At 47.3% G+C, this 23,776-nt stretch overlaps 1 protein-coding gene across 3 annotated transcripts; it reads right to left on the bottom strand.

Moving 5' to 3' along the window:
• Positions 1-577: 577 nt before the first annotated feature.
• Positions 578-8,853, bottom strand: COPS7A (COP9 signalosome subunit 7A). 3 transcript variants are annotated; one of them, XM_033223034.1, is made up of 8 exons: positions 7,940-8,853; positions 7,274-7,478; positions 4,412-4,487; positions 4,101-4,189; positions 2,964-3,166; positions 1,931-2,036; positions 1,619-1,770; positions 578-1,451 (listed from the first exon to the last, which is right to left on the bottom strand). In XM_033223034.1, exons 2-8 carry the CDS (start codon positions 7,433-7,435, stop codon positions 1,412-1,414), a joined length of 828 nt encoding a protein of 275 aa, XP_033078925.1. In that variant the 5' UTR covers positions 7,436-7,478; positions 7,940-8,853; the 3' UTR covers positions 578-1,411. The 3 variants fall into 3 exon arrangements, with proteins under 3 accessions (XP_033078925.1, XP_033078923.1, XP_033078924.1); XM_033223032.1 differs by having other exon boundaries at positions 7,913-8,853; XM_033223033.1 differs by having other exon boundaries at positions 7,842-8,853.
• Positions 8,854-23,776: the final 14,923 nt, after the last annotated feature.

Genomic DNA, 23,776 nt, shown 5'->3' on the forward strand with positions numbered 1-23,776 from the left:
TTAGTAGAGACAGGGTTTCACCGTGTTAGCCAGGATGGTCTCGATCTCCTGACCTTATGATCCACCTGCCTTGGCCTCCCAAAGTGCCAGGATTACAGGTATGAGCCACCGTGCCCATCCTTTTTTTTTTTTTTTTGAGATGGAGTCTCATTCTGAATGTCATTCAGGCTGGCGTGCATGATCTTGGCTCACTGCAACCTTCACCTCCCAGGTTCACGCGATTCTCCTGCCTCAGCCTCCTTAGGGGATTATGGGCGTGCACCACCACACCCAGCTAATTTTTTTGTATTTTTAGGAGACAGGGTTTCACCATGTTGGCCAGGCTGGTCTCACGCTCCTGACCTCAAGTGACATGCCCACCCTGGCCTCCCAACATATTGGGATTACAGGTGTGAGCCACTGCGCCCAGCTATATCCATTACTTCTGAACGGATGCTGAGCAACCTGTCCAAAGGCCTCAGCCAGAGACTCAGCAAATAGTATCTGGGTCTCTTCATTTTCCAGTCCTGTTTCTTTAGAGTGAACTGGGAATAAGTCTTCTTCCCATCCACAAATATCAAACACAGAAGATACCTGGTTCAGGGTAGTTTGTAGATAGATTTCTCATAGATTTATTTCTGTGTCATGTTATATATAGATATATGCATATATACCTTTTTTTAAATACAATCTATATACCCTTCCCTTCCCCACCAAACTCACAAAAGGAAATTAAACCCTTCCAGGATTGCCATCAAGCTTTCCAAGATGGCCAGGGCCAAGAAAGACCCATCTCTCAACACGTTAAGAAACGGCTGCCATTCTTAGGCTCTGGGGTTGAAGCGGCAGCAATCCCAGGACCCAAGGGCCAGAGAGAGGAAAAGAAACGACTGTAGTGTGACAGGATTCTAGGATGAACATGTCCAGTGACTCCTGGAATGGCAGACTGGCTCCCAGAATTCTCAGGGTGTGAGTAAAGGTGGGGGCCCTACGGCTCTTCAGAGGCTGCTCAATAGGTGGGGGGTAAGGTATAGGAATTGGGGATCAGGCATGCAGGGATGAGGTGGTAGAAAAAACGCCTGTGGGTTATGCTTGAAACACAGCAACCCCTATCAGGGCTACCCACCTACTCAGTGACAGTTAATGAACAGGGACAGATGCTGAGCTCTTAAGGAAACAGGGGAGAGAGCATGGCAGCGGGGAGTAATGGAACACATGAAGTCACACAAAACAAAAAGTACCAACGAAAACATAACCTGCATTGGCCTCCTCCCTAGAGAAGGTGTGGTCTATGTTTGGGGTGGGGGGAAGTGAAGGGTCATGAACCTAGGATTATCAGCTGGCCAGGGGCACAGGAAGGCTCTCTGAGGACTCCTAAGAGGCAGGCAGGCAGCTGGGATCCCACATCCCCAGGGAGGAAACGACAGTCCTTTCAATTCGACTTGGACCAAATCTTGGCACTCCCTCGGAGCCTGGCAAGGAGAAGAGAGAGAAAGAGAATGCAGGGAATCCCCTAACCTCTGGAGGTTCCCCCACTCCCTACTCCCATGCAAATAACTGAAGGAAATGAGGACAGAGAGGTCCCTGGGGTAAAAGCAGGGCACCCTGGAAGTGAGCAGTTCCTGCTACCCTGGCTCACCCCTTGCCCTTTGAGGCTTTCTTGCTGGGCTGACGCTGGTTGGTGCCAGGAGCTGGTTCCCTCAGCTCAGTCAGGTGTTGCTCAGGGTCCTGAGATGTGGCCGCGGCTGCTGCTGCCGTCGTAACTTTAATGGTTTTTTTAAGGTTGGCAACCTACCAGGGTGAAAGGAATAGGGATAGCAAGGAAGGTTCCAGAACCTTCCACCCCTGCTCATCTGGTTGTCTGCTGCAGCCACTATCCAAATCCTCTCTGCAAAGGACAAGTGGCCCAGACTGGGGGAGCTTGGGTCTGCCCGCTCCCCTGACTGCTCACCTCACTCTCAATCTGCTGCTTCAGGCCCAGTTGCTGCTCCTTGTGCTGGTTGGCACGGCTCACCTGCTCCTCAATGCCTGACAGCACAACCTCACAGCCCACACACCTGCGGGAGTCAGGGGAGAGAAGTGTCAGCAGACAAGGGCTGCGATCACAGACTCACAGAAAACTAACTCAAAAAGAACCCTAGAGGCAGGGCGCAGTGGCTCACCCCCGTAATCCCAGCATTTTGGGAGGCCACGATAGGCAAATTGCTTAAGCTCAGGAGTTCAAGACTGGCCTGCGCGATACGATAAAAACCTGTCTCTACAAAAAATACAAAAATTAGCTGGATGTGGTGGCACAAGCCTGTAGTCCCATGCTACTCCAGAGACTGAGGTGGAGGGTGGCTTGAGCCCTGGAGGTTGGAGGCTGCAGTGCCACTGCACTCCAACCTGAGTAACAGAGCCAGAACACAGCTTCTGGCATTTTGAGTTGGGAACCCTCAACAGGACACCTAGAAACTACCTATGATAACATTCCTAGCAGCGGGATGGACACTCAGTGCGGTCAGAGAGCGGTAAGGAAGTGCCTGGAGTGATGTGCAAGATGGGAGTAGGAACTAAAAACAAAATAGGGTAGCAGATGCTAAAGAGAAAAAGAGGTGACTTAATGAATACAGAAACCCTGAAGTTAGATGGGGACACAAAGAAAATAAAATTGTCCATTGCCTGTGGACAATGGTAGTGATAGATCAATCAACAGAATCCAGCCCAAGATAGGCGACCAACCTTACTGGTGAGGATCCCCTCAAGTGTACCACTCCCTTTCCCTCCCCCAATTGCTATATCACAGACACTGACTTCTGCCGCCTCCCAGGATCTCCCCCACTCCTGCATTCCCCAGAAGCCTTTGGAGGGATACATTCATTTACCTTCATCCTCCTGGGTTCACCTCTACAGACCAGCCCAGCTCTTGCCCTCTCTCACCCTGAAGCACCTGTCTCTTTCTCAGGGTGAGAAGGAAGGGGACAGTGCCAGGATACGGTTCTCACCATTCCTGCAGGGTTCGGGCAATGGCATTGAGGTCCTGGCGCTGGATGTCCCGCCCGATGCTGTAGTCAACCTCGAGCCGCTGGTTGCGCTGGTCCAGGGAGCCACGAAGCACGTCAGCGTACACAGCCTCAATCACAAGGTCTTCCAGCTGCCGCACGTTACGCAGGGCAAGAGCCTCCAGCAACACTGCATAGGGGATACACTGGGGCCGCAGAGATCAGGTCAGGATGTGTGAGGTTCCGCAGCAGAAAAGGGCTTCCAAACATCTTCCCTCCTTTTCCCCCTGCCCCAGCCCACCTGCCCGCCGCTCCCATTCCTAAATCACTTCCTCTAAGAGGCTGGTTCTAAAGCAAAATAAACAAAAGTATTCCCACTTCAAAAACAGCATCATTAGAAGGACAATCTTAAATAAAATACAAAATGCTCCCCTAACACCCTCACCCCTGCCACACCCCAGAGGGAGAAAATGACATCTGCCTGGGTGTCACTCCTTTGGCCACAGCTCAGGGTATCACCCGGTCCTCGGTCAAGATCAGCCTGACATAGGGGAGTAAGCGGAAGTGGGAGAGGTCTGGATTTACTGTTTATCATTTATACTCTGCCTACTTGCAACAGGCATTCCTTTGGGGGTATCTCTCAATAGACAGCCTGGTTTAAATTAAATCCTGAGGACAACTGAGAGTCAAGTAACTATTGCGAGCTGCAGACTGGGCAGGCTGGGGAGGTGGGTGGTGATATTAGACAAAAAACAGCCTAACGGGAATATACAGATACTTCTGGGATATATATTTCTCATCCTAACAAAGAGAAGCCTAGCACTTCATTAAGAGAGAGCCTGGTTTCTAGCAGTAGGGAAGAAGGTATTGTTGAACAACACCTGAACAATATCCTACTTGCTATTTTGACCAAAAACACAAAAGATGTTTATTTAGAACTTAAGTTGATTAAAAAATAAAAACAACACAGAAAAGTAAGATACTATCAGCCTAAATGGTTGCTAATGGAGTTTATATACAGACCTTGGACAAGGGGAGGGCAGGAAGCAGCAACGGTCCAGACAAAGGCTGTCCTAGTGTGGACTCCCGGGACGTACAAAAGGATGCTCAAGACCGTAGGACTGGGGGACTGCCACTCACCTTTACTTTAGCAGCCAGGGTGACAACTGAGAGGTGTCGAAGCTTATTCTTCTGAGCCTCTGTTAGCGGAGGAAGATTCCGCGCTTCAGCTAGGGAAAAATGACAAAGTGTAAGGAATCCTGATTTCAGTTTTCTGGGAAGGCCTAGCCTCCTTCCCTCCCCTCCCACTTTCAATGCCAATTCAGGTCTCGACCCTGACCCGACGTGCCCAGGGGATCTAAGTGGGATATCCCAGGAATTTCTTCTGAGTCCCTCCAGAAACTGCCCTTCTCCCATCTCCATTACTCCAGAGCACCTAACCCTCTGGTTACCTAAGTAGTCAGCGTATGTCCCATAAGCAAACACTGTGAGCAGCCGGAAGGTGGAGGCAAAGTCACTCTCAGCCAGCTGCAAGAATGAAGACAAAGGAGGTGACCGAAGTCTTCCCTCTCCACCCTCCCAGCCTTACCCTGTGTGGAACTCCACTTTCTGTTCCATCTTTCCCAGCCAATGTTAACTCTCCTGGCTCATCAAAAGGAGTTCTCTGCCTCTCTGATCACGCTTCCCACAGGAAGGCCTCATTTCCACCTTCAGGCCTTTGTTCACACTATTCTCCCAATCCACAATGCCCTCTTGCTCCATATGCCATCCAATTCCTACCCTAAATTCAGAGTTGAAGACATTCAGTTTTCAGAGTCGAACAGACACATACACCAGACACTGCAAATTGTGTTGTCTGGCGCTCAGAGTGTCTGATATTTCTAAACTGGAATATGTCTGGGCAGTGCGCAGTACTCCCCAATTCAACAGATTCCTGCCTCAGCCTCACTCATCTCTGACAGCTGCACAGCCTAGAAAGACATCTAAATTTGTGGTCTCTGCTTCAGACCCACCTGACCAGGACACTGTCTTGCATCACCCAGTCCAGTTCACCCAGATTTCCTCTCCTATCATGGATCACTCATTCTGGCATTTTTTTTTTTTTTTTCCACGATGGAGTCTCCTTCTGTCACCCAGGTTGGAGTGCAGTGGCGTGATCTTGGTTCACTGCAACCTCCGCCTCTTGAGTTCAAGTGATTCTCCTGCCTCACCCTCCCAAGCAGGTGGGATTACAGGCGTGCACCACCACACTGGGCTAATATATGTATTTTTAGTAGAGACAGGGTTTCGCCATGTTGGCCAGGCTGGTCTCGAACTCCTGACCTCAGGTGATCCACCTCCCTCAGCCTCCCAAAGTGCTGGGATTACAGGCATGAGCCACTGTGCTCAGCTTCATTCTGGCACTTAATCAATCAATCCTTGCAGAAGGTTGCTACCTAAGAATATCTTTCAACAAGATTATAGACCCAGTCTCTGGTATCCCACAGAGCTATGCAGTAATTGCCTCAGAAGAAATACTTGCTAAATAAATAAATAATTTAGATTTATATCCATTCATCTTATCTCTTCAACTGGAATGTAAACTTCAGAAGGGTAAGCTCCATGCCTGATACTTTTCTTGTATTCCCAGACCATAAGAAGGGCAGTTAACAGCCACTCAATAAGTGCTTCTTTTTCTTTTTCTGAGACGCTGTCTCACACTGTCACCCAGGCTGGAGTGCAGTGGTGTGATCTTGGCTCACTGCAACCTCTGCAGCCCTTTTTTTTGTTTTTTTTAATTTAACTTCTGGGATACACGAGCTTTTTTTGTGTTTTTTGGTTTTTTTGAGACAGAATCTCACTCTGTCACCCAGGCTGGAGTGCAGTGGCACAATCTCGGCTCATTGCAACCTCTGCCTCCCGGGTTCAAGCGATTCTCCTGCCTCGGCCTCCCAAGTAGCTGGGATTACAGGCACCTGCTACTGCACCCAGCTAATTTTTGTATTTTTAGTAGAGAGAGGGTTTCACTACCTTGGCCAGGCTGGTCTTGAACTCATGACCTCATGATCCACCCACCTCAGCCTCCCAAAGTGCTGGGAACAGGCATGAGCCACCACGCCCGGCCCCGTTTTTTTTTTTTTTTTTTTTTTTGGGACAGAGTCTTGCTCTGTCACCCAGACTGGAGTGCAGTGGCGCCATCTCAACTCACTGCAACCTCCGCCTGCCGGGTTCACGCCATCCTCCTGCCTCAGCCTCCCGAGTAGCTAGGACTACAGGCGCCCGCCACCATGCCCGGCTAATTTTTTGTATTTTTAGTAGAGACGGGGTTTCACTGTGTTAGACCGTCAGGATGGTCTTGATCTCCTGACCTCGTGATCCGCCTGCCTCAGCCTCCCAAAGTGCTGGGATTACAGGCGTGAGCCACTGCGCCCAGGCCTGTTTGTATTTTTAACAGAGACAGGGTTCTGCCATATTGGTTTCACCTCCTGACCTCAGGTGATCCACCTGCCTTGGCCTTCCAAAGTGCTGGGATTACAGGCGTGAACCACTGCACCCAGCCAAGTGCTTCGTTCTCATCACCTTGATGAATACTCTTTAGTTCCACTGCAGATGAAAGCAGGGAAAAGTCAGCCAGTTTTCACATCACAGAGTGATCCAAAAGGTTAAACCACAGGGCCCAAATAACTTAGCTCAGTTTACCCACATATCACTGTCAGCATGTCAGGACTCAGGCTGCCTCCTCTGACTGTAAATTAACTCTGCCACTTTTATGTGAATGGTTCTCTCTGCTGTGTTCCTAGTGTTTGCCATGTGTCTCTGGGAAAAAGACACGTTCTCCCTTAGCTACCTTGAACAGATCAGCATATGCTGCACATAGGGAAGAACAGGGCATGCTAATTTAACATGCTCACTACCTACTTGTACCAGACTTTACACTTTCCCATAATCTCACTTTATTCCCACAACAGAGGGGGCAGTATTGTCTCCATTTTTAAAAGAGAGAGCTGAGGCCCTAAAACAAAAGTGACCTGATCAAGGTGACATGAGAATTAACAGCTATTACACTGGTGGAGACGGGCTGGAAATCAGGTTTCCTATTCTGAATAACATGCTCTTTTGCTTAAAATGAAAAATAGTGGACTTTACAGATCCTTTATCTCCAAAGGAAAGCTGGTTTGCTTGTTTACTGGTTACTTTTGCAAGTTGGCGTTTAATCATCACTGTTTTCTTGTTCAACTGAATGGTATGGGATCACAAATTGAGCCCTGCCCACCCATTCTCAAATTCAAACCTTTGCCCATGCTTCTCTGTGGACTATTCAAGCCAGCACCCACCTCTCTAACATTGGGCATGTCCAGCAGTTCTCCAAATACGTAGACACCAGGGGCCTCCAGCACCTGATGGATGAGTGTGGCCAGCGCTGCCCCCTTGGCCGACTTGGCTAGGAGCAGAAATTGCTCCTGGTTCTGCCCTGTCACCTTCACTTCCGCACTCATGACTGCACTGAGCTGGGGGCACCTGGGCTCAGGATGTCCAGAGCTGCAAGGAAAGAGAATGTGAAGCTAGAGATCCCGGATGGCTGGCAGGATGGGAAGCACAAAGCTGAAGGACTGGATTGTATAGGTACTAAGTCGGTTCTGCGGTGAGGAATCAGACATGGAGCGGTCTAGAATTCTGATCTACGAATCCTAAAGTCAGCCACTTCACAAGGCTCCACACCCACCCCCTCCCCTGAGCCTAACCCCAAGCCCCATCGTGTGCACCCCCATTGAACCCCAAAACAGGATGCAACGGAGAAAGGGGTGTCGCATGGTGTCCACACTAACGACGACGCTCCCTCAGTTCTCCACTCCTGCCTTGCACGCGCCCACAACCACGTGACCTCACCCCAATGAAGCTTACACGTGGCTCCACCCCCTCCCTTAAAGACACCGCCCAGCGACCGTGGGCTCCCGCCGACTGCTTCGTCGTACCCTGGGTCAGGCTCTGCGGGCGGCTACCTGGAAGCTTCGACCTCCAGCGCACCGGGCGGGGCCGCCGCTCCGTCACCTCCGGCAGCTCTTCCAAGCCTTTCCTGCCACCTCCCTGAAGAGTCGCTCTGGCCACTAAACTCTATGGCGGGCTTCCGGACGTACTTCCGCTCTAAGGACGCAAATTTCGGCAGGACATGCCCCGCCCCCGTGTTCCGACCGCTGAAGCTCCAGTGAGGGACGCAAGCATTCTTCTCTCCGATTGCTCGCCGGGGGAAGAATGACGGGCGCCTTTTTAAATACTGTATTTCAATAAAACTTTATTAGTGGAAGAGCGCTAGCCACTAAACACATAACGTCTTTGGCGGGTGCCCGGTCTCGGCCGACTCTGTGTTTGTTCTAGGCCGCTGGAGAGCTGGAGATCAGGACTGCCCTGGGTGCCTGAGGCAAGAGAAAAGCTGTAATGGAAGGAGTGAAGAAGAGGGAAAAAAACAGGATGGGGGAGTAAGGGGCAAAGAGGAAGTAAACAATAATCAATAATAGAAGTTTAGCAGCAGAGATCACCTAGGTCGTTCAACCACTCACTTTTTTGAAGAGCAGGAGAAAAGAAGTGAGAAAAGTAAAAGAGATAATAATTGCTAACATGTATTGAGTGCTTACTATTGGTCAGACATCTTTTAAAATTTTATTCCATCGAATCCTCACAAATATCCCCAGTGTGACTTCAGGACACCTTCTACCATGATTACTATATTTGTATTAATACTTGTAGAATGATGATTTCAGTACATGGACTCTTAATTTTTGGGGGAGGAAAAACCCCTATGTTATTCTTATTTTACAGAAAAGGAAATTGAGACTCATAAAAATCCAAGGATTTATCTGGAGCTTTTCAAACTCAAAACCATCTTTCTACTTCAACATACTTTAATAAAAACAAAAACAACTAACATTTATATAGTGTTTTATATTTCACAACAGGCTTGCAGAAGGTCAAGTGAGGGTAAAGTTAATGACATCTTGGCCTTTGTGTTAAGCTACGAGCATTACTTAATTCATCTGATACAACAATCTAGTAATTGTTATCTCCACTTTCCAGATGGAAAACTGAGACTCAGGAAAACTAAGAAACTTATAAGTAATGGAAAGACAAGAAAGTGAAAAAGAGAAAGATAAAGAGAAATAGGACGTGTAGTCTGTTAGGGCTAAAGGAACTGCAGAGGCAGTTTATGGTCCACATATTTTGGTTTGTAATAGAAAATAAGCAGAAACACAGAAAAGAAAGGGAAAGGAGGAAGAGAAGAAGAAGAAATGAATGGAAAAGGTGAAACAAAAGTGAGAAGAAAGAATCAAAGGCGTAATAAAATATTAAAAGTTTGAAGAAACCAAGGAATTAATGAGCCCAAACTTATTTTTTTTTTGCATCCACCCCTCCCCACCCAAGCTTATCTTTTCTTTTTCTTTTTCTTTTTTTTTTTGAACCAGGGTTTCGCTCTTGCCACCCAGGCTGGAGTACAATGGCACGGTCTTGGCCCACTGAACCTCTGCCTCTTGGGCTCAAATGATTCTCCTGCTTCGGCCTCCCGAGTAGCTGGAATTATAGGCGCGCGCCACCATCCCCGGTTAATTTTTGTATTTTTAGTAGAGATGGGGTCCAAGCTTATCGTTTTTAAAGAGAGAAGGGAAAAACATGTAAGATGAAAGAAGGAGAAAACAACCCATATTTGTTCTATGTTGCACCAAGTGCTTTATTTGTTCATTTTTTACTTTTTTTTTTTTTAAGAGGCATGGTTTCACTCTGTTGCCCAGGGTGGCATGCAGTGATGCGATCACAGTTCACTGTAGCCTCCATTCTTTAAATTTTTATTTTCTTTCTTTCTTTATTTTTTTAGACAGAGTCTCGCTCAATCGCCCAGGCTGGAGTGCAGTGGTGCGATCTCGACTCACTGCAACCTCCACCTCTCGGGTTCAAGCGATTCTCCTGCCTCAGCCTCCCAAGTAGCTGGGATTACAGGGACGTGCCACCATGCCCAGCTAATTTTTGTATTTTTAGTAGAGATGTGGTTTCACCATATTAGCCGGGATGGTCCTGATCTCCTGATTTCATGATCCAACTGCCTCAGTCTCCCAAAGTGCTGGGATTGCAGGTGCGAACCACTGCACCTAGCCGATTGTTCAAATTTTTATTCGATTTTTGCAACCCTATGAGGTGCATATTAGTGTGTCTCAATTCACCTGTGAGGAACACAGAGTTGGAAACTTCTTAGGAAGACAGAAGTTAAATAGTTTGTTGAAGGTTACCGGTCTGTGATGGAATTGAGATTTAATGCAAGTTTGTCTGATTCTAACACTGTATTGAGAAAGAGAAGAGAGCCAGGTGTGGTGGCTCAGGACTGTAATCCCAGCATTCTGGGAGGCTGAGATGGGCGGATCACTTGAGGCCAGGAGTTCGAGACCAGACTGGCCAACGTGGTGAAACCTCATCTCTACTAAAAATAAATAAATAAGTAATTAGCGGAGTGTGGTGGCAGACCCCTATAATCCCAGCTACTCAGGAGGCTAAGGCAGGAGAATTGCTTGAATCCTGCGGGAGGAGAAGGGGATGGAGGTTGCAGTGAGCCAAGATCCTGTCTCTGCACTCCAGCCTGGGCAACAGAGCGAGACTCCGTCTCCAAAAAAAAAAAAAAGAAAGAATGCCGGGCACAGTGGCTCATGCCTGTAATCCCAGCACTTTGGGAGGTCGAGGTAGGTGGATCACTTGAGGTCTTGAGATCAGGAGTTCGAGACCAGTCTGGCAACGTGGTGAAACCCCATCTCTACTAAAAATACAACAATTAGCCGGTGTGGTGGCACATGCCTGTAGTCCCAGCTACTCAGAAGGCTGACACAGAAGTATCTCTTGAATCCAGGAGGCAGAGGTTGCAGTGAGCCAAGATTGTGCTACTGCACTCCAGCCTGGGCGACAGAGCAAGACTCCGTCTCAAAAATAAATACATAAATAAAATTAAAAAAAAAAAGAAGCGGGAAAAAAGCAGAAAGGAAAGAGCGAGAGAGAAGAGAGGACAAAGAAAGAGATAACCTGAGATTTAGTCCTGATTTGGCCTTAAACTAGCTGTCACCTTAAAGCAAATCACGCCATTTTGTGGTATCTCCTCTTCCATAGCAGCCAAGAGAGATTAGATGTAAGGCAATTTGGATTCTGATGTCTTTTGGTTCTATAGGAGAAAGAGGAGTGAGAGGAGGACATGAGAGAACTGAGTAAGGAGATAAAAGAGAGTTTGGAGAAAGACAGGAGAGGAAATGGACTAAAGAAGTGGGATTAGAGAGAGAAAAGGAGGAGCAGGAGGAAATGTGAGAAAGATAAGAAAAAGGAGTAGAAATGGGAAAAGAAAAGGGGAAAGTGGGAAGGAAAATAAAGGTGTTCCAAGAAGACAATGGAAACTAAGTAAATATAAGCAGAGTTCTAGAGATAACATTAGTTCATTCGTTACTAAGTGGCAGTTATATACAAGGGTATGTGCCAGGTGCTGTTTTTCATGCTAATTATAGAAAAGATGCGCTGAAATAAAGCTGGAAAAGCTGACTGACATCCAAGGAGTCAGGCATGTAATAACATGTATCATTGAGTCAAAAGGTATCTATTATTGTTCTAGCTCCTGGAGAGGTAGACAAAATCTCTGTCCTCTTGCTACTTGTATTCTTATGGTAGAACTCAGGCCTTATATAAATAGTTACAAGGTGATAAATATGAAGAAAAACGAAAACAAGGTAAGGGGGGATGGGGAATGCAGGAGACATTTGTTACTTAAGGTCCTTAGGAGGGCCTCCCTGATAAGATGATAAGGAGCCAGTTGGATGGATTTGTATGAGAATTTCACAAACAGAGCAAACTAGCAGTGCAAAGGCCGCGTGATGGAGACATACTGGATGTGTTTGAGGAGCACCAAGGGGGCCTGTGTGGCTGGACCTGATTGAGAAAGGGGAGAGGAGGCAAGGTAGAGAGAGAGCAGGGCGTCCAGATCATGTCTTGTGGGTGACTGTAGGGACTTTGGCTCTTGCTTAAAGTGAGATGGGCGCCAGTGGAGGATTTGAGCAGAGGAGTGACACCATCTGACCCACATGTTTAGCATATTAAATGGCTGCATGGGCAGAACCAATTAGACCAATTAGAAGGCCACAGCAGTGATGCAGGCAAGAGACGGTGATAACTTAGACCGTGATATTAGCAGTGGATGCAAAGAGAAGTAGCTGGATTCTGTATGTAAGTATATTTATTTACTTTTGAGACGGAGTCTCCTTCTGTCTCCCAAGCTGGAGTGCAGTGGTGCCATCTCAGCTCACTGCAACCGCTGCTTCCCGGATTCAAGTGATTCTCTCCTGCCTCAGCCTCCCAAGTAGCTGAGACTACAGGTGTGCGCCACCATATCGGCTAATTTTTGTAGTTTTTAGTAGAGACAGGGTTTTACTATGTTGCCCAGGCTGGTCTCAAACTCTTGACTTCAGGTGACCCACCCGCCTCAGCCTCCCAAAGTGTTGGATTACAGGCATGAGCCACCGTCTCTGGGCCTGTTTCTGTATTTAACTTAAAGGTAAAGTGAACAGAATTTGCAAATTGATTAGATGTGAGGTATGAGAAAAAAGAAAGTCAAGAATGACATCGTAAGTCAGGCACAGTGGCTCACGCATGTAATCCCAGCACTCTGGGAGGCTGAGGTGGGTGGCTCTTTTGAACTCAGGAGTTGAAGACCAGCCTGGGCAACATAGCAAGATCCTATCTGTATTTTAAAACAGGCGGAAATTTTTTTGTTTTTGCTTTTTGTATTTTTTGAGACAGAGTCTTGCTCTGTCACCCAGGCTGGGGTGCAGTGGTCTGATCTCAGCTCACTGCAACCTCCGCCTCCCGGGTTCCAGCGATTCTGCTGCCTCAGCCCCCTGAGTAGCTGGGACTACAGGCGCCCACCACCATGCCCGTCTAACTTTTTGTATTTGTAGTAGAGATGGGGTTTTGGCCAGGCTGGTCTCGAACTCCTGACCCTGTGATCCACCTGCCTCGGCCTCCCAAAGTGCTGGGATTACAGGCGTGAGCCACCAAAACCAGCTGGAAATTGTTTTTCTTCTTTTTTTTTTTTTTTTTTTTTGGAGATGGAGGGTCGCTTTGTTGCCCGGGTTGGAGTGCAGTGGCACGATCTCGGCTCACTGCAACCTCCACCTCCCAGGTTCAAGCGATCCTCCTGCCTCAGCCCCCAAGTAGCTGGGATTACAGGTACCCACCACCATGCCCGGCTAATTTTTGTATTTTTAGTAGAGATGGGGTTTTGCCATGTTGGTCAGGCTGGTCTCGAACTCCTGACCTCAGGTGATCCACCCACCTTGGCCTCCCAAAGTGCTGGGATTATAGGTGTGAGCCACCATGCCTGCCAGGCCAGAAATTTTTTTTTTTTTTTTTTTTCCTTTTGAGATGGAGTTTCACTCTTGTTGGCCAGGCTGGAGTGAAATGGCACTGTCTTGGCTCATTGCAACCTCTGCCTCCCAAGTTCAAGTGAGTCTCCTGCCTCAGCCTCCCTAGCTGGGATTACAGGCATGCACCACCACACCTGGCTAATTTTGTATTTTTAGTAGAGACAGAGTTTCAATATGTTGGTCAGGCTGGTCTCAAACTCCTGACAGACGACCCACCTGCTTCTGCCTTCCGAAGTGCTGGGATTAGAGGCATGAGTCACTGAGGCCCACCAAAACATTTTTTATTTAAAAAAAAAAAATGACATAATCAAGGCAAGTAGCTCCAAACTTTCAAAGTGCAGATCATATTAATTTTATACAAACTATTCCAGAAAATAGGAAGAGAGAGCACTCCTCAACTTATTCTATGGGGCCAGAATTACTTTGGTAACAAAATCACAAAAGGGCAGTAATAGAAAGGGAAATTTTAGTCCCATCTAATCAGGAGGCTAAGGTGGGAGGATCACTCAAGTCTAGCAATTCAAGTTCAGCCTGGGTAATACAGCAAGACCCTGTCTCAAAAAAAAAAAAAAAAAAAGAGAAAAGAAAAAGAAAGAATGAAAGGAAAATTGCCAGGCACAGTGGCTCACGCTTGTAATCCCAGCACTCTGGGAGGCTGAGGCAGATGGATCACCTATCAGGATTTGAGACCAGCCTGACCAGCATGTTGAAACTCCATCTCTACTAAAAATGTAAAATTACCCAGGCATGGTGGTGCGTGATCACTGCTGATCACGAGGTCAGGAGTTGGAGACCAGCCTAGCCAATATGGTGAAACCTCCCATCTCTACTAAAAATGCAAAAATAGTTGGGCGCGGTGGCTCACGCCTGTAATCCCAGCACTTTGGGAGGTCGAGGCAGGCAGATCACCTGAGGTCAGGAGTTTGAGACCAGCCTGACCAACATGGCAAAACCCTGTCTCTACTAAAAATACAAAAACTTAGCCTGGCATGGTGGCACGCACCTGTAATCTAGCTACTTGGGAGGCTAAGGAAGGAGAATCCCTTGAACCCAGGAGGAGGAGGTTGCAGTGAGCTGAGATCACACCATTGCACTCCAGCCTAGGCAACAAGAGCAAAACTCCGTCTCAAAAAAAAAAAAAAAATTAGCTGGGTGTTGTGGCAGGTACTCGAGAGGCTGAGGCAGGAGAATCACTTGAACCTGGGAGGCGGAGCTTACAGTGAGCCAAGATCACGCCACTGCACTCCAGCCTGCGCGACAGAGCGAGTTTCCGTCTCAAAAAAACAAAAAACAAAACAAAAAAACAGAAAACAAAAAACAAAACCAGGAACAGGTGGGGTGCTGTGGCTCCTGCCTGTAATCCCAGCACTGGGCGGATGAGGTGGGCGGATCACTTGAGGTCAGGAGTTCAAGACCAGCCTGGCCAACAGTGGAACACTGTCTCTACTGAAAATACAGAAAAATTAGCTTGAACCTGGGAGGCAGAGATTGTAGTGTGCCAAGATGGCGCCACTGCACTCTAGCCTGGGCGACAGAGACCGTTTCAAACATAAACAAAAAAACGAACACAAAAATTTTCTGACTAGGAGGAAGATAGAGAGTGTTATGGGTAATTTTGGTGGTGGTGTTTGTTTTTGTTTTTTGAGACAGGGTCTCACTCTGTCGTCTAGGCTGAAGTGTGGAGGCACGATCTCGGCTCACTGCAGCCTCAACCTGCCAGGCTCAGGTGATTCTCTCACCTCAGCCTCCTGAGTAGCTGGGACTACCGGTGTGTGCCACCACACACCGGCTCACTGCCACCTCCGCCTCCTGGGTTCAGATGATTCTCCTACAAAAAACACTTCCAGCTGTTTTTTGTATTTTTTGTAAAGTTGAAGTCTCCCAGTTTTGCTTAGGCTGGTCTCAAATTCCTGAGCTCACACAATCCTCCTGCCTTTGTGGCTGACTGCCATAAATACTACTTGAGACCGTCATTACAACAGTTACTACTGTTACTACTTGAGACCAACATTACAAGACTGAAGGAAGGGACGAACATAGAAATGAAACCTTAAGGCAAAAGAAACTGTTTTAAAGGAAGGGTCCAGGGGAAGAAGAGAGCGCCCTGCTTCTGTGAGCAAAGGCAGCCCCTCATTCTTTCGGCCTGTAACATGCCTTGGCCTCCCAAAGTGCTGGGATTACAGGCATGAGCCACTGCAGCCAACCTGAGAATGATTTTTATTATTTATTTTTATTTTTTTGAGACAGAGTCACACTCAGTAGCCCAGACTGGAGTGCAGTGGCACAATCTCGGCTCACTGCAAGCTCTGCCTCCTGGGTTCATGCCATTCTCCTGTCTCAGCCTCCCAAGTAGCTGGGACTACAGGCTCCTGCCACCACACCTGGCTGATTTTTTGTATGTTTAGTGGAGACAGGGTTTCACCGTGTTAGCCAGGATGGTCTCAATCTCCTGACCTCGTGACCCACCCGCCTCTGCCTCCCGAAGTGCTGGGATTACAGGCGTGGGCCACCGCGCTCAGCCGAGAATGATTTTTAAATTCAAGATACAGGTCGGGTGCAGTGGATCACGTCTGTATTCCTAGCACTTTGGGAGGCCAAGGCAGGTGGATCGCTTGAGGTCAGGAGTTCCAGACCAGCCTGGCCAACATGGCAAAACTCTGTCTCTACTAAAAATGCAAAAAAGCTGGGCGTGGTGGCATGCAACTGTAATCCCAGCTACTCGGGAGGCTGAGACAGGAGAATCGCTTGAACCTGACAGATGGAGGTTGCAGTGAGCTGAGATTGCGCCACTGTACTCCAGCCTGGGCGACAGAGACTTCTTCTCAAAAAAATATACATATATGTATAATAAAATAAAATAAATTCAACATACAAAAAGCATAATCACAAAATAAGAGGTTGATAAATATACCATATGCAAATTAAGAACTTCTGATAATTAAAATATATCAAGAAAAAAGTGAAAGAAGGATCACAAATACCTTCAAAAAGGAACAGATATTGGCAATATATATAACTGGCAAAAGATTTGTAGCCATGCCGGGCGTGGTGGCTCAAGCCTGTAATCCCAGCACTTTGGGAGGCCGAGATGGGCGGATCACGAGGTCAGGAGATCGAGACCATCCTGGCTAATACGGTGAAACCCCGTCTCTACTAAAAAATACAAAAATCTAGCCGGGCGACGAGGCGGGCGCCTGTAGTCCCAGCTACTCGGGAGGCTGAGACAGGAGAATGGCGTGAACCCGGGAGGCGGAGCTTGCAGTGAGCTGAGAGCCAGCCACTGCACTCCAGCCTGGGTGGCAGAGCAAGACTCCGTCTCAAAAAAAAAAAAAAAAAAAAAAAAAAAGATTTGTAGCCAGAATATATAAAAAACTACAAATCTGGCCAGGTGCAGTGGCTCACACCTGTAATCCCAGCACTTTGGGAGGCCAAGGCGGGTGGATCACTTGATGTCAAGAGCTCGAGACCAGCCTGGCCAACATGGTGAAACCCCGTCTCTACTGAACAAAATTAGCTGGGCGTGGTGATGCATGCCTGTAGTCCCAGCTACTTGGGAGGCTGAGCCAGGAGAATTACTTCAACCTGGAAGGCGGAGGTTGCGGTGAGCCAAGATCGTGCCACTGCACTCCAGCTGGGTGACAGAACAAGACTCCATCTCAAAAATATATAAACAAATAAAGAGATTAGCCTGGACAACATAGCCTCTATAAAATAATAATTTCAAAAATTAGCTGGGCTGGTTTCACACGCCCATAGTCCCAGCTACTCAGGAGGGGAGGCTGAGGCAGGAGGATCCCCATGAACCTAGGAGTTCTAGGCAGCAGTGAACTATGATTTCAACACTGCACTCCAGCATAGGTGACAGAGCTAGGCTCTATCTCTAAAAAATAACTGGCTGCGCATGGTGGCTTATACCTGTAATCCCAGGACTTTGGGAGGCTGAGGCAGAAGGATCATTTGAGCCCAGGAGCTCAAGACCAGCCTGGGCAGACCCTGTCTCTGCCAAAAAAAAAAAAAAAAAGCCGCATGTGGTGACACATGCCTGTGTTCTGATCTGCTTGGGAGGTTGAGGTGGGAGGATCTCTCTGGCCCCAGAAGTTGAGGCTGCAGTGAGCTATGATTGCACCATTGCTCTTCAACCTGGGTGACAGAGCGAGACTGCCTCAAAACATAAATAAATAAGGCCCGGTGCAGTGGCTCACACCTGTAATCCCAGCCCTTTGAGAGGCTGAGGTGGGTGGATTGCCTGAACCCAGGGGCTGGAGACCAGCCTGGGCAATGTAGCACAACCCCGTCTCTACAAAAAATACAAAAATTAGCCTGGCATGGTGGCACGTACCTGTAATCCTAGCTACCTGGAGGCTGAGGTGGGAGGACCACTTGAGCATGCAAGGTTGAGTCTGTAGTGAGTCGAGATTGCACCACTGCATTCCAGCCTGGGCCACAGAGCCAGACCTTGTCTCAATAAATAAATAAATAAAATGACATTATATGTAGCCTTCTAGCACTGTTCACTTGCTTTTTCACTCACTATTATACTTCCAGGATTTAGCCATATTGTTCCATGTGGCTGCAGTTCATATGTGTTCACTGGAAGGTAAAGCGCTACTGAGTGAATATACCAAATATATCATATTTTGTCTATTCTCCTGTTGACACATTTATGAATTGCTTTTTTTTTTTTCACTTCTATAAACATTGTTGCTGGCCGGGCACGGTGGCTCACGCTTGTAATCCCAACACTTTGGGAGGCTGAGGCGGCTGGATCACGAGGTCAAGAGATCAAGACCATCCTGGCCAACATGGTGAAACCCCATCTCTACAAAAAAAAAAAAAAAAAAAAATGCAAGAATGAGCTGGGTGTGGTGGTGCGGGCCTGTAGTCCCAGCTACTTGGGAGGCTGAAGCAGGAGAATCGCTTGAACCCAGGAGGCAGAGGTTGCAGTGAGCCAAGATCGTGCCACTGCACTCTAGCCTGGTGACAGAGTGAGACACTGTCTCAAAAAAAACAAAAACAAAAACAAAAACAAAACTGTGGCTATGAACATTATTGTATTTGTCTCTTGTGTATGTGCAAGAGTTTCTCTAAGGTATATACCTGGAAGTGAGACTGCTAGGTTGTGAGGTATAAGAAAAATCAGCTTTGGCTGGGCACGGTGGCTCACGCCCCTAATCCCAGCACTTTGGAGGCTGAGGTGGGTGGATTATTTGCAGTCAGGAATTCAGGATTCGCCTGGCCAACATGATGAGACCCCATCTCTACTAAAAATACAAAAAATTAGCCTGGCATGGTGGCACGTACCTGTAATCCTAGCTACCTGGAGGCTGAGGTGGGAGGACCACTTGAGCATGCAAGGTTGAGTCTGTAGTGAGTCGAGATTGCACCACTGCATTCCAGCCTGGGCCACAGAGCCAGACCTTGTCTCAATAAATAAATAAATAAAATGACATTATATGTAGCCTTCTAGCACTGTTCACTTGCTTTTTCACTCACTATTATACTTCCAGGATTTAGCCATATTGTTCCATGTGGCTGCAGTTCATATGTGTTCACTGGAAGGTAAAGCGCTACTGAGTGAATATACCAAATATATCATATTTTGTCTATTCTCCTGTTGACACATTTATGAATTGCTTTTTTTTTTTTCACTTCTATAAACATTGTTGCTGGCCGGGCACGGTGGCTCACGCTTGTAATCCCAACACTTTGGGAGGCTGAGGCGGCTGGATCACGAGGTCAAGAGATCAAGACCATCCTGGCCAACATGGTGAAACCCCATCTCTACAAAAAAAAAAAAAAAAAAAAAATGCAAGAATGAGCTGGGTGTGGTGGTGCGGGCCTGTAGTCCCAGCTACTTGGGAGGCTGAAGCAGGAGAATCGCTTGAACCCAGGAGGCAGAGGTTGCAGTGAGCCAAGATCGTGCCACTGCACTCTAGCCTGGTGACAGAGTGAGACACTGTCTCAAAAAAAACAAAAACAAAAACAAAACTGTGGCTATGAACATTATTGTATTTGTCTCTTGTGTATGTGCAAGAGTTTCTCTAAGGTATATACCTGGAAGTGAGACTGCTAGGTTGTGAGGTATAAGAAAAATCAGCTTTGGCTGGGCACGGTGGCTCACGCCCCTAATCCCAGCACTTTGGAGGCTGAGGTGGGTGGATTATTTGCAGTCAGGAATTCAGGATTCGCCTGGCCAACATGATGAGACCCCATCTCTACTAAAAATACAAAAAAAATTAGCCAGGCATGGTGGCACATGCCTGTAATCCCAGCTACTCAGGAGGCTGAGGCAGGAGACTTGCTTGAACTTGGAGGCAGAGATTGCAGTGAGCTGAGATTGCAACACTGCACTCCACCCTGGGTGACACAGCGAGACTCTGTCTAAAAATAACAAGAAATCAGCTTTGAGAGAGAATGCCAAATTGTTTTCAATTTTCACCACATTTTTAAGGGTTTATTTATTTATTTATTTTTGAGGTGGAGTCTTGCCCTGTCGCCTAGGCTGGAGTACAGTGGCACAATCTGAGTTCACCAAAACCTCCACCTCCCAGGTTCAAGCAATTCTCCTGCCTCAGCCTCCTGAGTAGCTGGGATTACAGGCATGTGCCACCACGCCTGGCTACTTTTTGTAATTTTAGTACAGATAGGGTTTCCCCACGTTGGCCAGGCTGGTCTCGAACTCCTGAGCTGAGGTGATCTGCCCGCCTCGGCCTCCCAAAGTGTTCGGATTATAAGCGTGAGCCGCTGTGCCTGACCAGTTTTCATCAGTATTTGAATACTGATGAAATTGTATACATTCTCTCCAACACTTGTATTTTTAGACTTCTTAATTTTTGCCAATCTAGTGGGTATACAATAGTATTTCCGTGTGGATTTTTTTGGCATTTCTCTAATTACTAGTGCAGTTGAGCATCTTTTTGTATGCTTATCAGCCTTTTTAATTTCCTCTTCTCAGAAATGCCTGATCATTTGAGTTGCTTGTGTTTTTTTTTTATTGATTTGTAGTTTTTCGTTTTGTTTTGTTTTTGTTTTTTTTGAGAGTCTTGCTCTGTTGCCCAGGCTGGAGTGCAATGACACAGTCTCGGCTCACTGCAACCTCCATCTCCCAGGTTCAAGCGATTCTCCTGCCTCAGCCTCCTGAGTAACTGGGATTACAGGCACCCACCACCATGCCTGGCTAATTTTTGTGTTTTTAGTAGAGATGGTTTTTCACCATGTTGGCCAGGCTGGTCTCAAACTCCTGACCTCAGGTGATCTACCCGCCTCGGCCTCCCAAAGTGCTGGGATTATAGGCGTGGACCACCATGCCTAGTCAATTTGTATAGTTTGCTTTTTTTTTTGAGACAGAGTCTTACTCTGTTGCCCAGGCTAGAGTGCAATGCCATGATGTCGGCTCACTGCAACCTCCCCTCCTGGGTTCAGTGCTACTTGCCTTGATTATGTCATTTTTTTTTTAAATAAAAAATGTTTTGGCGGGCCTCAGTGACTCATGCCTCTAATCCCAGCACTTCGGAAGGCAGAAGCAGGTGGGTTGTCTGTCAGGAGTTTGAGACCAGCCTGACCAACATATTGAAACTCTGTCTCTACTAAAAATACAAAATTAGGCAGGTGTGGTGGTACATGCCTGTAATCCCAGCTAGGGAGGCTGAGGCAGGAGACTCGCTTGAACTTGGGAGGCAGAGGTTGCAATGAGCCAAGATAGTGCCATTTCACTCCAGCCTGGCCAACAAGAGTGAAACTCCATCTCAAAAGAAAAAAAAAAAATTCTGGCCAGGCGCGGTGGCTCACACCTATAATCCCAGCACTTTGGGAGGCCAAGGTGGGTGGATCACCTGAGGTCAGGAGTTCGAGACCAGCCTGACCAACATGGCGAAACCCCATCTCTACTAAAAATACAAAAATTAGCCGGGCATGGTGGTGGGTACCTGTAATCCCAGCTACTTGGGGGCTGAGGCAGGAGGATCGCTTGAACCTGGGAGGTGGAGGTTGCAGTGAGCCGAGATCGTGCCACTGCACTCCAGCCCGGGCAACAAAGCGACCCTCCATCTCCAAAAAAAAAAAAAAAGAAGAAAGACAAACAATTTCCAGCTGGGCTTGGTGGCTCACACCTGTAATCCCAGCACTTTGGGAGGCCAAGGCAGGTGGATCACAGGGTCAGGAGTTCGAGACCAGCCTGGCCAAAACCCCATCTCTACTACAAATACAAAAAGTTAGCCGGGCATGGTGGTGGGCGCCTGTAGTCCCAGCTACTCGGGGGGCTGAGGCAGCAGAATCGCTGGAACCCGGGAGGCGGAGGTTGCAGTGAGCTGAGATCAGACCACTGCACCCCAGCCTGGGTGACAGAGCAAGACTCTGTCTCAAAAAATAACAAAAAGCAAAAAACAAAAAATTTCCGCCTGTTTTAAAATACAGATAGGATCTTGCTATGTTGCCCAGGCTGGTCTTCAACTCCTGAGTTCAAAAGAGCCACCCACCTCAGCCTCCCAGAGTGCTGGGATTACATGCGTGAGCCACTGTGCCTGACTTACGATGTCATTCTTGACTTTCTTTTCTTCTCATACCTCACATCTAATCAATTTGCAAATTCTGTTCACTTTACCTTTAAGTTAAATACAGAAACCAGGCCAGAGACGGTGGCTCATGCCTGTAATCCAACACTTTGGGAGGCTGAGGCGGGTGGGTCACCTGAAGTCAAGAGTTTGAGACCAGCCTGGGCAACATAGTAAAACCCTGTCTCTACTAAAACTACAAAAATTAGCCGGATATGGTGGCGCACACCTGTAGTCTCAGCTACTTGGGAGGCTGAGGCAGGAGAATCACTTGAATCCGGGAAGCAGCGGTTGCAGTGAGCTGAGATGGCACCACTGCACTCCAGCTTGGGAGACAGAAGGAGACTCCGTCTCAAAAGTAAATAAATATACTTACATACAGAATCCAGCTACTTCTCTTTGCATCCACTGCTAATATCACGGTCTAAGTTATCACCGTCTCTTGCCTGCATCACTGCTGTGGCCTTCTAATTGGTCTAATTGGTTCTGCCCATGCAGCCATTTTAATATGCTAAACATGTGGGTCAGATGGTGTCACTCCTCTGCTCAAATCCTCCACTGGCGCCCATCTCACTTTAAGCAAGAGCCAAAGTCCCTACAGTCACCCACAAGACATGATCTGGACGCCCTGCTCTCTCTCTACCTTGCCTCCTCTCCCCTTTCTCAATCAGGTCCAGCCACACAGGCCCCCTTGGTGCTCCTCAAACACATCCAGTATGTCCCCATCACGCGGCCTTTGCACTGCTAGTTTGCTCTGTTTGTGAAATTCTCATACAAATCCATCCAACTGGCTCCTTATCATCTTATCAGGGAGGCCCTCCTAAGGACCTTAAGTAACAAATGTCTCCTGCATTCCCCATCCCCCTTACCTTGTTTTCGTTTTTCTTCATATTTATCACCTTGTAACTATTTATTTAAGGCCTGAGTTCTACCATAAGAATACAAGTAGCAAGAAGGCAGGGATTTTGTCTACCTCTCCAGGAGCTAGAACAATAATAGATACCTTTTGACTCAATGATACATATGTTATTACATGCCTGACTCCTTGGATGTCAGTCAGCTTTTCCAGCTTTATTTCAGCGCATCTTTTCTATAATTAGCATGAAAAACAGCACCTGGCACATACCCTTGTATATAACTGCCACTTAGTAACGAATGAACTAATGTTATCTCTAGAACTCTGCTTATATTTACTTAGTTTCCATTGTCTTCTTGGAACACCTTTATTTTCCTTCCCACTTTCCCCTTTTCTTTTCCCATTTCTACTCCTTTTTCTTATCTTTCTCACATTTCCTCCTGCTCCTCCTTTTCTCTCTCTAATCCTACTTCTTTAGTCCATTTCCTCTCCTGTCTTTCTCCAAACTCTCTTTTATCTCCTTACTCAGTTCTCTCATGTCCTCCTCTCACTCCTCTTTCTCCTATAGAACCAAAAGACATCAGAATCCAAATTGGCCTTACATCTAATCTCTCTTGGCTGCTATGGAAGAGGAGATACCACAAAATGGCGTGATTTGCTTTAAGGTGACAGCTAGTTTAAGGCCAAATCAGGACTAAATCTCAGGTTATCTCTTTCTTTGTCCTCTCTTCTCTCTCGCTCTTTCCTTTCTGCTTTTTTCCCGCTTCTTTTTTTTTTAAATTTTATTTATGTATTTATTTTCGAGATGGAGTCTTGCTCTGTCGCCCAGGCTGGAGTGCAGTAGCACAATCTTGGCTCACTGCAACCTCTGCCTCCTGGATTCAAGAGATACTTCTGTGTCAGCCTTCTGAGTAGCTGGGACTACAGGCATGTGCCACCACACCCGGCTAATTGTTGTATTTTTAGTAGAGATGGGGTTTCACCACGTTGGCCAGACTGGTC

The sequence above is a fragment of the Trachypithecus francoisi genome, unplaced genomic scaffold (genome assembly GCF_009764315.1).
Source record: "Trachypithecus francoisi isolate TF-2019V2 unplaced genomic scaffold, Tfra_2.0 Lachesis_group11, whole genome shotgun sequence".
In the NCBI taxonomy this organism is placed as follows: domain Eukaryota; kingdom Metazoa; phylum Chordata; class Mammalia; order Primates; family Cercopithecidae; genus Trachypithecus; species Trachypithecus francoisi.

Coding starts and splice junctions, on each gene's coding strand:
- COPS7A (XM_033223034.1), bottom strand. CDS start 7,435: ATGAGTGCGGAAGTGAAGGTGACAGGGCAGAACCAGGAGCAATTTCTG. Junction 4,488..7,273: donor ACATGCCCAATGTTAGAGAG/GTGGGTGCTGGC, acceptor TCATTCTTGCAG/CTGGCTGAGAGTGACTTTGC. Junction 2,037..2,963: donor GCCCGAACCCTGCAGGAATG/GTGAGAACCGTA, acceptor TGACTCCCGCAG/GTGTGTGGGCTGTGAGGTTG.